This window comes from Pristis pectinata, chromosome 24 (genome assembly GCF_009764475.1).
Source record: "Pristis pectinata isolate sPriPec2 chromosome 24, sPriPec2.1.pri, whole genome shotgun sequence".
In the NCBI taxonomy this organism is placed as follows: Eukaryota; Metazoa; Chordata; class Chondrichthyes; order Rhinopristiformes; family Pristidae; genus Pristis; species Pristis pectinata.
This window is the reverse complement of record NC_067428.1, coordinates 17,962,413-17,976,400: the sequence shown is the minus strand read 5'-3', so window position 1 is coordinate 17,976,400 and position 13,988 is coordinate 17,962,413. Positions and strand designations below refer to the sequence as shown.

General features: G+C 42.5%; 1 protein-coding gene across 2 annotated transcripts; it reads right to left on the bottom strand.

Moving 5' to 3' along the window:
• Nucleotides 1-290: 290 nt before the first annotated feature.
• On the bottom strand, nucleotides 291-12,851 carry LOC127582624 (gamma-interferon-inducible lysosomal thiol reductase-like). Of its 2 annotated transcripts, XM_052038078.1 has the most exons (8): nucleotides 12,780-12,851; nucleotides 12,382-12,473; nucleotides 12,011-12,187; nucleotides 8,204-8,278; nucleotides 5,010-5,096; nucleotides 4,046-4,198; nucleotides 2,188-2,256; nucleotides 291-637 (listed from the first exon to the last, which is right to left on the bottom strand). In XM_052038078.1, exons 2-8 carry the CDS (start codon nucleotides 12,460-12,462, stop codon nucleotides 596-598), a joined length of 684 nt encoding a protein of 227 aa, XP_051894038.1. In that variant the 5' UTR covers nucleotides 12,463-12,473; nucleotides 12,780-12,851; the 3' UTR covers nucleotides 291-595. The 2 variants fall into 2 exon arrangements, with proteins under 2 accessions (XP_051894038.1, XP_051894037.1); XM_052038077.1 differs by lacking the exon at nucleotides 12,780-12,851 and having other exon boundaries at nucleotides 12,382-12,495.
• Nucleotides 12,852-13,988: the final 1,137 nt, after the last annotated feature.

Genomic DNA, 13,988 nt, shown 5'->3' with positions numbered 1-13,988 from the left:
TAAGCATTTTGGCAGGTGGTGTTTGGTGGGACACCTAATTGACATAGCAACCTGGGAGGAAATTTCAGGGTAAAATTGATCCCAGGAGGTGGTGCTGCCATTCAGCTGCCCACTTTCCATCACCTCAACAGGAATGGGAAATTGGGAAGACTGTGCCACAGCAGCCAATTGGACAATGTCCAGGACAAGGTTTGTCCCTTTACAATGCATCAATTCCCTATCAGAGGATGATGGTTAAGGGATTGGGAAACCCCAATCAAGTTAAGTGTCACAAGTTCAACCTCAGAAATGTTTTTATTTTTCCATCATGAGTGTATTGTAAAAAAAAACACTACAGGAAAACACTTTCAAAATCCTGTTTTCTTTCATTACAGAATAAAGATGATATCAGGGATACACAGAAATCTGACAAATTGAGTCAAAGGCATGAAGATTCCCTTGGATTAACAACATTTTCATTCAGATATGCTCAAAATCAGAGTTGCAGAACATAGCACAACATCCGGAAAAAGGTTCAAAACCATGGAAGATAGAGTGAGGTTCATTAATTAAAGGCTCCCACTAGCCGGAGGGGCTACGTTTCCAGCTTTGAGCGTTAGGTGCTGGCACTTTGATCACAAACCACAGGTGGTGGACCCTGTTGAACACAAAATACAAGAGCAAAGCAATTAATAGCACTCAACAGAACACAAATTAAAAGTCAATGTGGTGCCCTCCACAGCATTATTCCAATCAACTATGCTTTCTGGGCCATGGAAGATCCCAGTGCATTCAGAGGAGGCTTCAGAGCCCATTTCTCACCCTGACTGGGCAACTTAAGATACTGGAAATATTATTCCAAAGAAAGTAACTAGTTAAGTACAAATGGTTCAGGATGCAAAGCTCAACCAATATTTTGGTGCTTTCTCTGACCTATCTTTATAGCAGTAAAGAAAACTCAACAGTCATAGCAAAATAACAGATAGCCACTTTTAGCTTGTTTGAGTTTCAGTTCCTCATGAGAGGTGGGAACATTGCTTTTGGTGCATCAGGTCATGTTCTCCCTACTGGGAAATTTGAAGAGAAGGAAATCTCTTTCCACCAGGAAATTCTGCCAGGGAAGTGGATCAAAAGGAAATCATGCCCACTTATAGTTTTGTTCCCAATTTTTCAACTATCTGAGTACTCAATATATTTGTAATTTTATTCTTGATTTCATCTATCAGTATGTCTTTACTTGAAATGTAATCCTGTTTAGTTACGACTAAAGAATAGCAGTTTTAGTCCCTGATTATCTATATCTGAAGAATAGAATATGTGTCCTAATAAGCTATAAATAATGAAAAATCAAAGTACAAAATAAAAAAAGTTTTTTTAAAATGCCATTGATTTGATTTGAAAGGTCATCAGAGGTTAAGGTTTCTCCCTCCTCAGTTACTGCCTGATCTGCCAGGAATTTCCATAAGGCCATAAGATTAAGGAGCAGAATTAGACCATTTGGCCCTTCGGGTCTGCTCCGCCATTCAATCATAGCTGATTTTCTTTTCAACCCCATTCTCTTACCTTCTCCCCATAATGCAAAACAAAGTTTTTTTTACTGTACTTCAATACATGTGACAATCATAAACTAATTTACTAATTTACCAATCAAGAACCTATTGATCTCTACCTTAACTACACCAAATGACTTGGCCTCCACAGCCGTCTGTGGCAACAAATTCCATAGATTCACCATCCTCTGGCTGAAGAAATTCCTCCTCATTTCAGTTTTCAAGGGACATCCCTTTATCCCTCTGAACCTAGACTCTTCTACTATTGGAAATATCTTCTTTATGTCCACTCTATCCAGGCCTTTCAGTATCCGGTAGGCTTCAATGTGATCACCCCTCATTCTTCTGAACTCCATCGAGTACAGATGACAGGCCCAGAGACATCAAATGCTCCTCATATGTTAAGCCTTTAATTCCTGGGATCATTCTTGTGAACCTCCTCTGGACCTTCTCCAGGGCCAGTACATCTTACCTTAGATATGGGGCCCAACTTTAGCTGAACCTAACTGAACTTACACCCACAATGTTTGTGGGATTTTCTCTAGAGTTTCTCTACAGATGTTTACTGATGTGTATTTACAGCATTGGTTCATAACTGATATTTATTTAATTGCTTTATTCAATGCTAAATGCTGGATGATATTTTACTTTTACTCACTGTGTAGGTCTTACAGACCAGATCCAAGAGGCCAGTCTCTGCATGGTGCTGCATATCCTCAGAGTGCTCCTGAGGAAAGAAGACCTCAGTCACTGATATCGTGCAGCAAACCACTTTACTCAGACTTTATGCGGATGGTAAAAAAACCCAGAAAATATCAAAAAAATACTTGGAGGGAAATTTTCTTCTGACAATTTGACGTTAAGGTTTCCCCCTTAAGGGAGTTTTCTGTAGGCTCTAACCTTGGTCAAATCTCCTCCAAACTGAATGTTCCTCAAAATGTGGGATAATAGAGACAGGGGGACAGAGAACTATTTGTACACTCTGCTCAGTTGCAGTTGGCAGTCCAGAAGCCCTGGGCAAACAATCCCTTAAAGCCTTCAATGTGACAATTGTTGGTAAGTTTGGTCCCTTCCTGGCAATGGACACCACCCAAGAAAGTCACTAGGCTGGCTGGCAGCTAAGGGCAACTCCGAGTTGCTCACCCACCATACCTGGCCTTTCAGCCTGTCACCAACAAGACCTGGCCCTCAACATAGACCAGGCCTCCAGCTGGTTCTACCAATGGCTGAAAATCTACCCTGCAATTGGAGGAGCATGCCCTGAAAATAACAGCTTGTTCTATCCTCGGACGAAGGGACAACCAGTTCTATCAGAGCACTACTCCTACCTGAGAGGCCATAACAACAACTTGCATTTACTTAAAGCACCCTTAACACAGCAAAAGATCCTAAAGTGCTTTCTGTGATTGTCAAACAGAAGTGAATGCTAAGCCACATTTGGAGATACTGGGGCAGGTGTGCAATGCTGGTCAAAGAAGTAGGTTTTAAGGAGCATTCTGAAGGATGAGTCAGAGATGGAAAGAGTTAGAGAGGGAATTGCAGAGCTTAGGGCTTGGGCAGTTGAAGACTGCCAATGGTGGAATGACTAAATCCAAGGAACAAGCCAAGATTAGCGAGCACAGATCTCTCTAGGGGTTGTTGGCCTGAGGGAGACTATAAAGGTGGGGAAGAGAGGGATTTGAAATCCTAGATGTCTTCTTGGATGGGTCTGGTAGATTGTGTGTGTTCAGTACAGCAAACAAACTGAACTAAACCCAACAGAAACACTAACACTGCAAATTCATTTCACAGGAAAACACGTGGGGGACGAGATTGATGGGATAGCTCTGAAACCAGCACAGATTCGATGGGCTGAATGGCCCTGAGGAAATATGAAAAAATGACATTTTATAAACAAGGATTTAAAGGAAAATGGGCAATTGCAACAGGTTAAAATAAAGGCAGAAATTCATAATGTAATGTATTTATGGGTGGTCAGAAAACCAGACAAGATCTGATTACAAGAGTGTCTGGAAGACACGAGGAGCTTTGGAATGAGGATGTGCACTTTATTACAGATCAGCAGCCCAACAAAATTTGTGTGTTGCTTAGTTTGTAATCCTATATATTACATTGTCGCATGACTTATTTACATAAAGAAATATAAATGTACTCCACATAACTGTCAGGCTTTCAAATCCTTCATCTGGTCTGCTGCAGTTTGCTAAAGAGGTTAGGAAGGCGAGTGTTGCTTTCAAAAGGTGAAAGTGCCCCTTATCCAATGCAAAAGAAGCCAAAATGCTGAATTGTGAAAACAAGCCGAAACAAGCCTTGGTTTAGTATCAGCAGAGTTATGAGAATGCTGCATCTCTAACTTCTTTGTAAGCAGGGAGGGGGAGGGATATAAATACTTTCCAAAATTGTGCAAGTTGTTGCTTGTTTCACTTGAATAATAGTAGCATGAAATAATTCTACTGGCCTTGCAACAAGGGATTTATTACCAGCACCACAAATGAGATGGTTTCAGAACTCCTTACCCCATTGATCAGAATCCAAGGGACATAGTCGTGTGGTGGTTCCAGTTCATTGGTCCTCTGAGCACTTTGATACATCAGTTGGGAGCCCAGCTCTTCATCTGCACAATCAGTGATGTTCTCCCAGGTCACGGTTGGTGCATGTTCTTGTAAACACTGGAAGATCAATTGTTTCTCAGAATTAAGCCCATGCAGCTCATTGAGATATACAACGTTCTGCTCCACTGGTGGACTCTAACAAGGACCTCTCCTTTAATTACTACCTTCGGCAAACACTTGGCTTGTTCAATGAATGATGAAAGTGGGATCAGCAGCCAGAGAGTCTCCAGAGCCACGGATGGTGACTCTGTGGCTCTTGGTGCTCAGGGCAGCTTCAGATCAGCCATGCCTCCCTTAAACCTACAAACGTCCGCACCTTATCCATCTGCACTGGAACAACACCACCTGACATCAGGAGAGCTGTGGCCAGCCAAGGGGATAAGGGAGAACAAACAAAGGCTACCAGACACCTTCCAGATGACCACATTGCCTGAAGTTGCACTCAAGGCAACTCACCTCTCACTGTGAGCACCCCCAGAAGTTGTGGTTAATGTGGCCTGCGGAGTTAGTCAGTGAGGTTGGCGGAAGGTTGGGGCAATTGACCAGCTTCCTGTGGGGATGGAAGGGCAATGGATCCACTGGAAGACCCAGAACTGCCTCCACCTCAAGCTGCCAGCTATGAGGTGATATGGTGAAGTGGAGCTATGGCCCAATACTTGAGCCCCACGACTGTGGTGCGGGGGGGGGGGGGGGTCATGCGATGCCTTTGGGTCTGCCCACTGCTTGAGGGCAGGTCTTGCACTGTTCAGGATGTTGCTGAGGCTAACTCACAAGCATTGTATTATGCCCATCAGCAGGAGGATCTCGAACTTTGGACAGGAGGAGAAGAAGCATCTTCGTCCAGAGAGCAGGGTGGGATTTTACGTACCTGCTGCATTTCAATAAACGCTGACTCCATGCAGCAAATCACTGGCAGGTAAGACGAGGTGTTCTTCAGGTAATAAATCACACAGTTCTGCACAAGGTCAAGGAAATAAGCAATGTTAACCCACCACTGTGAAACTTTCCTTTAATTAAAATAAAAACAAAAAATGCTGGAAACACTCAGCAGGTCAGGCAGCATCTGTGGAGAAAGAAACAGAGTTAACTTTTCAGGTTGATGAACTCTCATCAGAATCTTGAGCCCCAGAACAGAAGATTGGGGCAACTGACCAGCTTCCTGTGGGGATGGAGGGGAAATAGATCAACCAATTAATGTTTTATGCTGTCTTTATTTCTTTATTGTCTTGTATAATCTATGTATAATTTATGTTCTGTGTATTGTTGTCTGAATCTATGTGCCTGTGATGCTGTTGCAAGCAAGTTTTTCATTGTACCCGTACCTCACTGTACTTGTGCACATGACAATAAACTCAACTTGACTTGCAAGCATTTGTTCCAAAATTCTCTGACACAGAATCCGTAAAAGAGCAATTGAGAAACTCTCTCCCAAACAAAACTGGAGCATGTTATTGACTTACCAAGCACTTAATTCTGATACTTACAAAAGCCAGCATTGCCTCTGAGAAAGGCATCTGGATTTTGAATAACAGATGGACAATGTTGAGACTCAGGATCAGGGTGTCATGCCCCCACAGAAGGGAGTTAGGATTCAAGACTGTCACTAGGGTGAGCTTGGGAAGGCAAGACATGGACTGAGATAATGGAGCTGATGGATTCACATCTGGCTTCTGCTGAAATCCTTCACTTTTGCTTATTCACAAATTCATGGTAGAAACCCACTTATAGAGAATTCCTCTATCACCAGCCACATCCCTTGGCCCTTGTAGCCCCTGATTCAACTTGACAAGACCTTTACATTTCTTCTGCTAATGAGGAAATCATTCAACACAACAAATTTGACCTTCGGACAAGCCCCGTGGGAGTTTCTCCTTTGTTTTAAAAGTATGAAATTTTTGATTGAGTAGGCAAAAAGCATAACCCCTCTCAAACAGGTACATTACTAATAAAGTATTAAATGTCCCACTAATAGTGCGAGGTTGGTACTTCTACCTGTGCCACACAACTTACCACCTTGAGAGGATTCAGGGTAACTCTCCCAGCAATTAAAAGGCTCATCAAGCTCTACAAACCATACTTGTAATGTGGGGAATAAATGATATTCATGGTTTTCTGGATTAGTGGATATTTCTGTAATGTATCCTTCATGGAAGCTACAGGGTTACTGTACTGAAAACCTGCACTCCAGAACTAGCTGTGCTTCTAGCCAAGCTGTTCTACAGTCACATTACTGGCACCTAAGAACCGGCCCGCGATGTGGCAAATTTCTTGGGTATGTCTGGTTCAGGGCGCTGTTGAATGGACCTCTTGAACGATAAAGATGACCTCTTGATCTCTCAATCTACCTCATCATGGCCCTTGCACCTTATTTGTCTCTATTTTTGCAGCTGCATTGCACTTTCTCTGTAACTGTAACTCTATATTCTACATTCTGTTATTGCTTTTCCCTTTGTACTACCTCGATGTACTTATGTTTTGAAATGATCTGTACGGATGGCATGCAAAACAAAGTTCTTCACTGTATCTCAGTATATATGACAACAATAAACCAATTACCAAATTACCAGGGCAAATCCAATTATTGTACCATCAGTCCAACCACAACCATCAACAGTGATGCAAGGTATCAAACCACTGCACACTGATGCTCAGCATAAGCTCAAGGGGATAAGTGTCCTCTTTCTGTTCTTGCATAACAGGCTTGAAGGCTGAATGGCCTCCTCCTGTCCCTTTGAAACAGCCTCATGGGTCTGAGTTGTTTCCCCCCACAGTGGCTGACGAGGGCTGACTGTCTTCTGACCCCGTGTCACAGGCTCAAAGAGCTGAATGGCTTTCTTCTGTTGCTTATTAAAAGTGTAAGCGGTATTTGGTGCTTCGTGTTGCTGGGCTATTAACATTAGAACATGAAAGGTGGGAGGAAGAATAGACTTTCGAGTTGGCTCAAGTTTGTGACGGATCTTCTACCTTGGCTCACTCACTCTCTATCCCTTAATTCCCTTAATATCTAGAAATCCATCAATCTTTGAATGAACTCAGTGATGGAGCATCCACAGCTCCCCAGAGAAGAGAATTGCATGGATTCAGCACTTTCTGAGTAAAGAAATATCATTTCAGTTCTAAATCAGTTACCTCTTATTCTAAGACTGACAATTGGTCCTAGACTCCTTGCCACGGGAACCATCCTCCCTGCATCCAGCCTGTCAAGCCCTATAAGAATCTTTCATGAGATCGCCTTTCATTCTTCTAACCTCCAGAGTATACAGGCCTAGTCTAATCAATCTTTCCTTATACAGTAAACCTGCCATCCCAGGACTCAATCTGATGGATCTTTGTGACATTCCCCCATGACAAGTGTATCCTGTGTTAGATAAAGGGACCAAAACTGTACACAACATTACAGGTGTGGTTTCACCACGACCCCGTATAAATAAGTAAGACATCTTTACTCCTGTATTCAAATCCTCTCTTCTTGTGTAAAATCTTATTGAAAGCCTTCTGAAAATCTAAGAATACCACAACCATTGACTCCCCTTTATCTATTCTACTGGTCACAGCCTTAACAACTACTGTAGGTTAGTCTAACATGATTTCCCTTTCATAAATCCACAATGAAGCTTCACAATCCCATTATTATTTTCCTGGATATTCCATTATTACATCCTTCCTTCTACCTCTCAGATTCAGACTTTGGGGGCTAAATGGCCTCTTCCTGTTCCTGCAAAGTGGATGTTGGGTTACAAGGGAGATGGAGGTGAGGTGATGAAGGGACTTGCAGAAATGGAAGGGAACATGCTGCATATTGTACTCATCACCAGGCTGCCCACAGGCAGTCCTGACCTCGGGAAGTCCAATCCTTCAGAGTGGCTCTTAAACAGACACCGAGGAGGTACAATGACTCCAGTGCCAGCTACAGCTCTGAGCTCTGGTCAATGGCTTTATTCTTGTGCCAGTGGGACAGAATGAATGCAGCTCAGTACGCTCTGGGAAAAAAGGGCTGTGTGGCCAAATTAAATGACGTGGATTCTAGTGGCTGGGTTAATTGCCGCAACATGTGACTCGGACCTGGATTCTGTTTCCGCGGCACTCGGCCTCCCCATGTTGACACCTGAACTGCCGTTCCTGGGCATCTTGGATCACCTGTGGAGCGAAACAAAAGGAGTTTAAGATTCAGAAGCAAGAAGGTACAAGCATAGCTGTAACATCAAATACTCGAAGGTAAGGATATCACCGCAATAAATAGATGCAGTGTCTGGAGATGCCAATGTGAGATGGGCATAACAGCAGGGCATCAATGGCTGGTCTGTGCCTACACTGCCTGGTACTTTGTGGCAAGAACAGGTTCAAGGTTTGGGATTGCTTGGAGTCACCGCCCAGTCAGCCCTGTACTGGGATCTAGACTTGGTTGGGACCTGGACGCCTGAACGGTTTGGGATGGGGTTGGCAAAAGACATGGGGGGCTCTGCATTGATATTTATGAGGATTGGGGGGTGGGCATTTGGAGGGACAGGAGATTTAAAAGGGGACTCCTGGGGATCAGGGATTGATTGGGAAGCACTGGTACAGTCTGGGATGGAGTTAGGGTTAGGGTTACATTACATTCACTTGATAGGGACCCTGGTTCTTCCCTGCACTGGGAAGACCAGCTTATCCTGGGAATGCTATTGGTCATCGCTCTAGGAGTACAGTAATCCATGTTCCAAATACTCCAAAAGGTGCACTGAATGGGGAATGATGTCGAACATGTGCCTGGGCACTTACAGCTGGAGGTGTGCAGTTATACTTCCAAAATGAAGGAAATTGACACATAATTGTGTTCCACTGAGATAAAATATAAATTTTCAATTAGACAATGCTGAAAAAAATATGTATTTGCATTCGTAGGCAACTTATACAATTACAATATTTAAAAGACGTTTGGAGAGGTATTTGGATAGGAATGGAGTAGAGGGATATGGGCCCAATGTGAGCAAATAGGTTTAGTGTTGATAGGCTTTATGGTCGGCATGGACGAGTTGGGCCATTTCTGTGCTGTATAACATACTTAAATATTATTAGCCAGGAAGGTGAAGGATTGGCTTTGGGAATGAGGTTTTACATTTCACGGATACGAGTGCCAATACAGTACACTGCGGAGTGTTACGAACCAGCAACAAAAGAAACACATTGAGTCATGATTCAGTGTTAAAAACTATTTTATTAATCACTACTTATAATAATACGAAAAATAGAAGTAAAAATGTTAGTATGTTAGAATTCAAAAATGTTAAACCTTGAACATTAACCCCAAAACTAAACTCTTCGTGTGTGTGTGGCAAAGTCCCAAACTCCAAGTCCAGGAATGGTTCTTAAAGTTCAGTTCCGCAAGCCATAAGGTGAAACATGAGCAAGGGCTTCTTCAACAACCACCGTTGTCAGAAGATAAGACGTAGATGTAGAGAACATAGAGAGAGTAATTACGAAGTCCAAATGTTCCACGATGGAACCCAAACGACACTTCAGTGTTTACTCGGTAGTGACTTCCTCACCCCGAAAAGCATCCGAATCGTGGTCGTCCACACAAATACCTGTTTCCTTCTACAGGTCAGCAACAAAGTGAACTCCACCGGATTACTTCCAATTTCCAGCAATGGATTTCAATGGCAGACACAGTTATTGTTTCTCATCCATCGATAGAGAAACTAGCAGGCTAGTGTCTCTCTCCCTTTCCTCTCTCTCTCTCCCTTCGACTTCAACTTACTTCTTCAACAACGTCATTACATCCGTTATCTTCTGTTGACGTAAGCACGCCCCCCCCCCCACACACACACACACACACACACACAACTAACTCTATCTTAAAGGGACATTCACTGAGTCCATAACAGGAGGAAGGAACAAACTGCTTGGAATACAAGGGCTCCGCTTAGCTAAGACCAAGCTTCCAAACAAAAGGGCTGTTGGCAGGGAAGGGAAAAAAAACACAAGCATGAAATGGGAAGAAAAAGGAGAATGAAGGTCAGAGAATGGCAAGCCCTGGGTAATAAATAGCCAGGGAACACAAGTGTAAAATAGCTCTTTATAATAAAGTGAATAGAATAATTAGTAATGGCAAATTAAGCAGCCTGTAGAGCAATGTGTTAGTAATTTGAAACAATGAAGGTCAGAAATGTAATAAATTTTTGGAACAAATTAATGAATTTCTGGAGTGTGTTCAGGATAAGAGGGAGAGCCAACATGAATTTGTAAAGTTGGTCATGTCTGATGAACCTGATTGAACCCTTTGAGGAGGCAACTAACTTAGTGAAATGTAGGAGCAGTTGGTGGTGGACATATATTTGGATGCCGTTCATGTGAACCTCTGTAGGCGTTTAACACTATCCTATACAGGAGACTTATTAAACTGAAGGAAAATTATTGGTCTGCTTAGGAACTTGGCTGAGGAGTAGGAGACAGACACAGACATAATGGATGGGAATGCACATAGGCAGGATGAAACTAGTGGTGTTTCATAAGGAAACACAAATATTAACTTATTTATAAATAAATTAGAAGGTTGAATAGAAAGCCATAAACCCAAGCCTGCAGTGGGTGCAAGCAAGGTGGCAGTGTCAGCACTGTACAAGACAGCATTAAAACACAGAGAGATATCGAAAGATTAAGCAAATGGGTACAACAGCAGCAAATGGGTTTCACTATTGACAGATGTGAGGTCACCCACTTTGTTCCTAAGAGGGACAGGACATAGTCCTTTCTAAATGGTAAAAATATAGGAGCAGTGATTGTCGAAACAGGTTTGAGAATTTGTGTACCTTGGCCACTAAAACAAGTACAGAAAATAATCAGAGATAACTAATGGATTTTGACCTTCCTGTGGCAAATGGATTGAGGTTTTGTTCCAGCAACAAAGAGATCTGATTAGACCACATCCAAAGCAGTGTGAGTTGATCTGGGCACCGCAACTTAGCTCACAGCTGAGGGAAAGGAGGAAGAAGTGGGATGGGAGAGCTAGGAACAGGAGGGAGAGGGGAGCCAGAGCTGATATTGATCAACGTGAAAGCATTGAGCAGAGTAAATTTGAAGGTCTGGTGATGGTTTATGAAGCAGATATTTTTTTGTGGTTTCTTCAGAGACCTGTAAGTAAAATGTTGCCTTGTGCATTCCCTACTTTCACCCCCTCCCCCACCCATCCCTAGAACTGCAGAGTGCCCAGATAGGTTGGATTCAATTAGAAGCTTCTGCTCTTAGAGATATCCAGAAATTAAACTTGTAGCTTGGGCCCTGTGAGAGCTCAGCAACCATCGATCACAGGTCAGCTTGACTTGCAGAGCACATATTTTTACTTCTATTTGTTTCAGATTTAAGCAAGTTCCAACAAAAGGCCAGGAGTATGTGTCAACCAGGTTATCTCAGCATAACCATTGTGCAATTAAAAAAGGACAAAGTGACATTAGGACAGAAATCATTTTTAAAATGTTATTCCACATATAAATCCCCCAAACACCTTGACTAGATTCCAGCCTATAGCATATTCTCTCTCTCTCTCTCTCTCTCTCTCTCTCTCTCTCTCTCTCTCTCCCTCTCTCTCTCTCCCACTCCAAATCCCTTAGTTAGATTGCAGCCAGTAATTCATTCCCAAGTGTCTGTTATTTTATCCGGTATCCCACTCAAGGATCTAATTAGTTTTGGTGTTCCAATAACGTCTGTTACCAACAGAAAATTAGATCTAGTGCAATTTTCTTGGTCTGCAGCTTATCACGATAGCAACATAAACATCCTCTGTCATAGCTACAGGAAACCTGGCTCTTTTATTCATTGTGGAAATCTAACTACAGATGTTGACAGCTGTTGGTTGAGCTGACGTCCTGCAGCAAACATATTGTAAAGTGTTACCTCAGCATTGCCGAATGAAATTAAGGTGATGTTCAGAACTTCCTTCATCCTTGCCCACGTTGGACAGAGTTCATTTACCATAAATGCACGGCAGTCGGGACACAGGGACTCATAGAATAAACTGATGTGCACAGGTGGCCATCTCCCGGTTTCCACAATTGTACACCTGTTCTCAACCTAGAGGGGCATAAAGAAAAGATTAGGTGATGCCCACATTGGGGTTTGCCTGAGATGGTCCAAATTCTGGCCCCCTGGGCACTTCATCAGAGCCGCTGGGGAAATCAATGATACGTCTTCTGCTCCAGACACCAGAGCCGAGAGTGGCCAGACCGGGACCAGTTACAAAGCAGTAAAAAATAAAATGTACTCACTGCCCAAAGAGACAGAATAAGCAACTCCACCAGAAACTTCATCCTGCCAGTAACAAAGCTTGCTTGTCTGATGCTCAGCATGTGACCTGTACCTATTCAAATGTAAATAATGATTACTGATAGAAACCATATTGACCCTGAAATCATCTTGTCCAGATTGTGCTGATATCGTCCTGATTATTAATTTACTAAAGGGATTCAATGTACATGCCTGTGAATTATTCACCTAAAATCGATTCTCTACTGCAGTGTAAGACTGGCTGTGATGAGTAGCCCAGGATTATGTACGGCCTCACATGACCAGGCAAACTCCAATGCAGGGTCCTACCCAGGCTTTTCCTTTTACCCCTCCAGTTGAGGACGTTCTACAATTGCAGAGACTGCATGTTGTCTCTCACCTCAACAGTTTCAACAGCCTCAGCCCCTGTGTCAGGCTTGTTGAAACTATCATCCTCCTTCATCACTGGCTTCAATTTGTCCGGGTCACCATTGCCTGGCTCCGTCCTGTTCATTACTCAGTTCCTGGAACCCCAATCCTTGTCTCTCCCCAGTACATCAATTGTTCTTGTTACACCATGGTCTCTTCACTCTTGTATCTCCTTCCACAGCAGGCAATTTTAAGTTCCATTTCCCTAGCTGTGACTTTTTGTTTCATTTTGTTGCTGCCAATGGGAGGCACCAGGAGGAGGAGGAATAAGAGTCAAACATTCAGGTCTTCAGAACAACCTCGGTACTTGCACCAGCAGAATATTGTGTTCCTAGGGCAAAAAAAACAAACTGCTTAAGGAACTCAATGGGTCGAGCAGCATCTGTGAGGGGAAAGGAATTGTCGACATTTCAGGTCAAGACCCTGCATTGGGAATGATGATGAGTTTGATTGCATTACACTGTGCATGAACTAATCTCCAAGTTATTCACTTGTTTCTCAAGTATATAATATATTCCATTAAAAAATCCTCACAATATTTTATTGCAATGTGGACATAAAATATATTTCAGTTCTTTTTAAGTTTGTTTTCCTCTGTAGAACTCTTGGATATCCTTGATCTTCAACTGGCCTCTCCTAAAATCTATGTCCTTTTTCACTCTTAAATGTGAATTATCTCAGTGCTACCATGACAATGTTTTCCTGACTTTAATATGAATGTTGTGGGCACCCTTAAACACCAGTCACCTGGATTAATAGTCCTAGGCTCCATCTGGTGGCACTCGCAGCTTCTCTCATGTCTTTCTCCCGTCACTTCCATTGGTATTGCACATTCCACCAATCACAGTTTAATCTCATTCACGAACAATGGAGGAAATCTTTTGCCCATTGGAGCTAGAAAATATTAACTAAGTGTTCCAAGTTATTAACATTTCTGTTTGATTATTTAGCAATATATTGTAGCAATGTGACGGAATAGACTAAGGCACAGTTTGTTATCTTAAAATGATTCCAATTTCAAACTGTTCTTGTATATACAATTTTGTTTAATTCAATGTTTTTTTTTACTTTCCTTGTTCTTCAATATGCAGCAAGCCCCCAAGATATGTTTTTTTCCATTTCCTTTTCAATCAGAATTTCACCTTTTCCTTAGACATCAAGTAAGTTTCTCCTTGTCGTA

Bases quoted from the DNA above. Each gene is read 5' to 3' on its own strand.
- LOC127582624 (XM_052038078.1), bottom strand. From the start codon at position 12,462: ATGCTGAGCATCAGACAAGCAAGCTTTGTTACTGGCAGGATGAAGTTT. The intron at 5,097-8,203 runs GTCCGAGTCACA...GACCTTGTGCAG, and splicing joins GCCGCGGAAACAGAATCCAG to AACTGTGTGATTTATTACCT. The intron at 4,199-5,009 runs GTACGTAAAATC...TTGATCTTCCAG, and splicing joins CGTTTATTGAAATGCAGCAG to TGTTTACAAGAACATGCACC.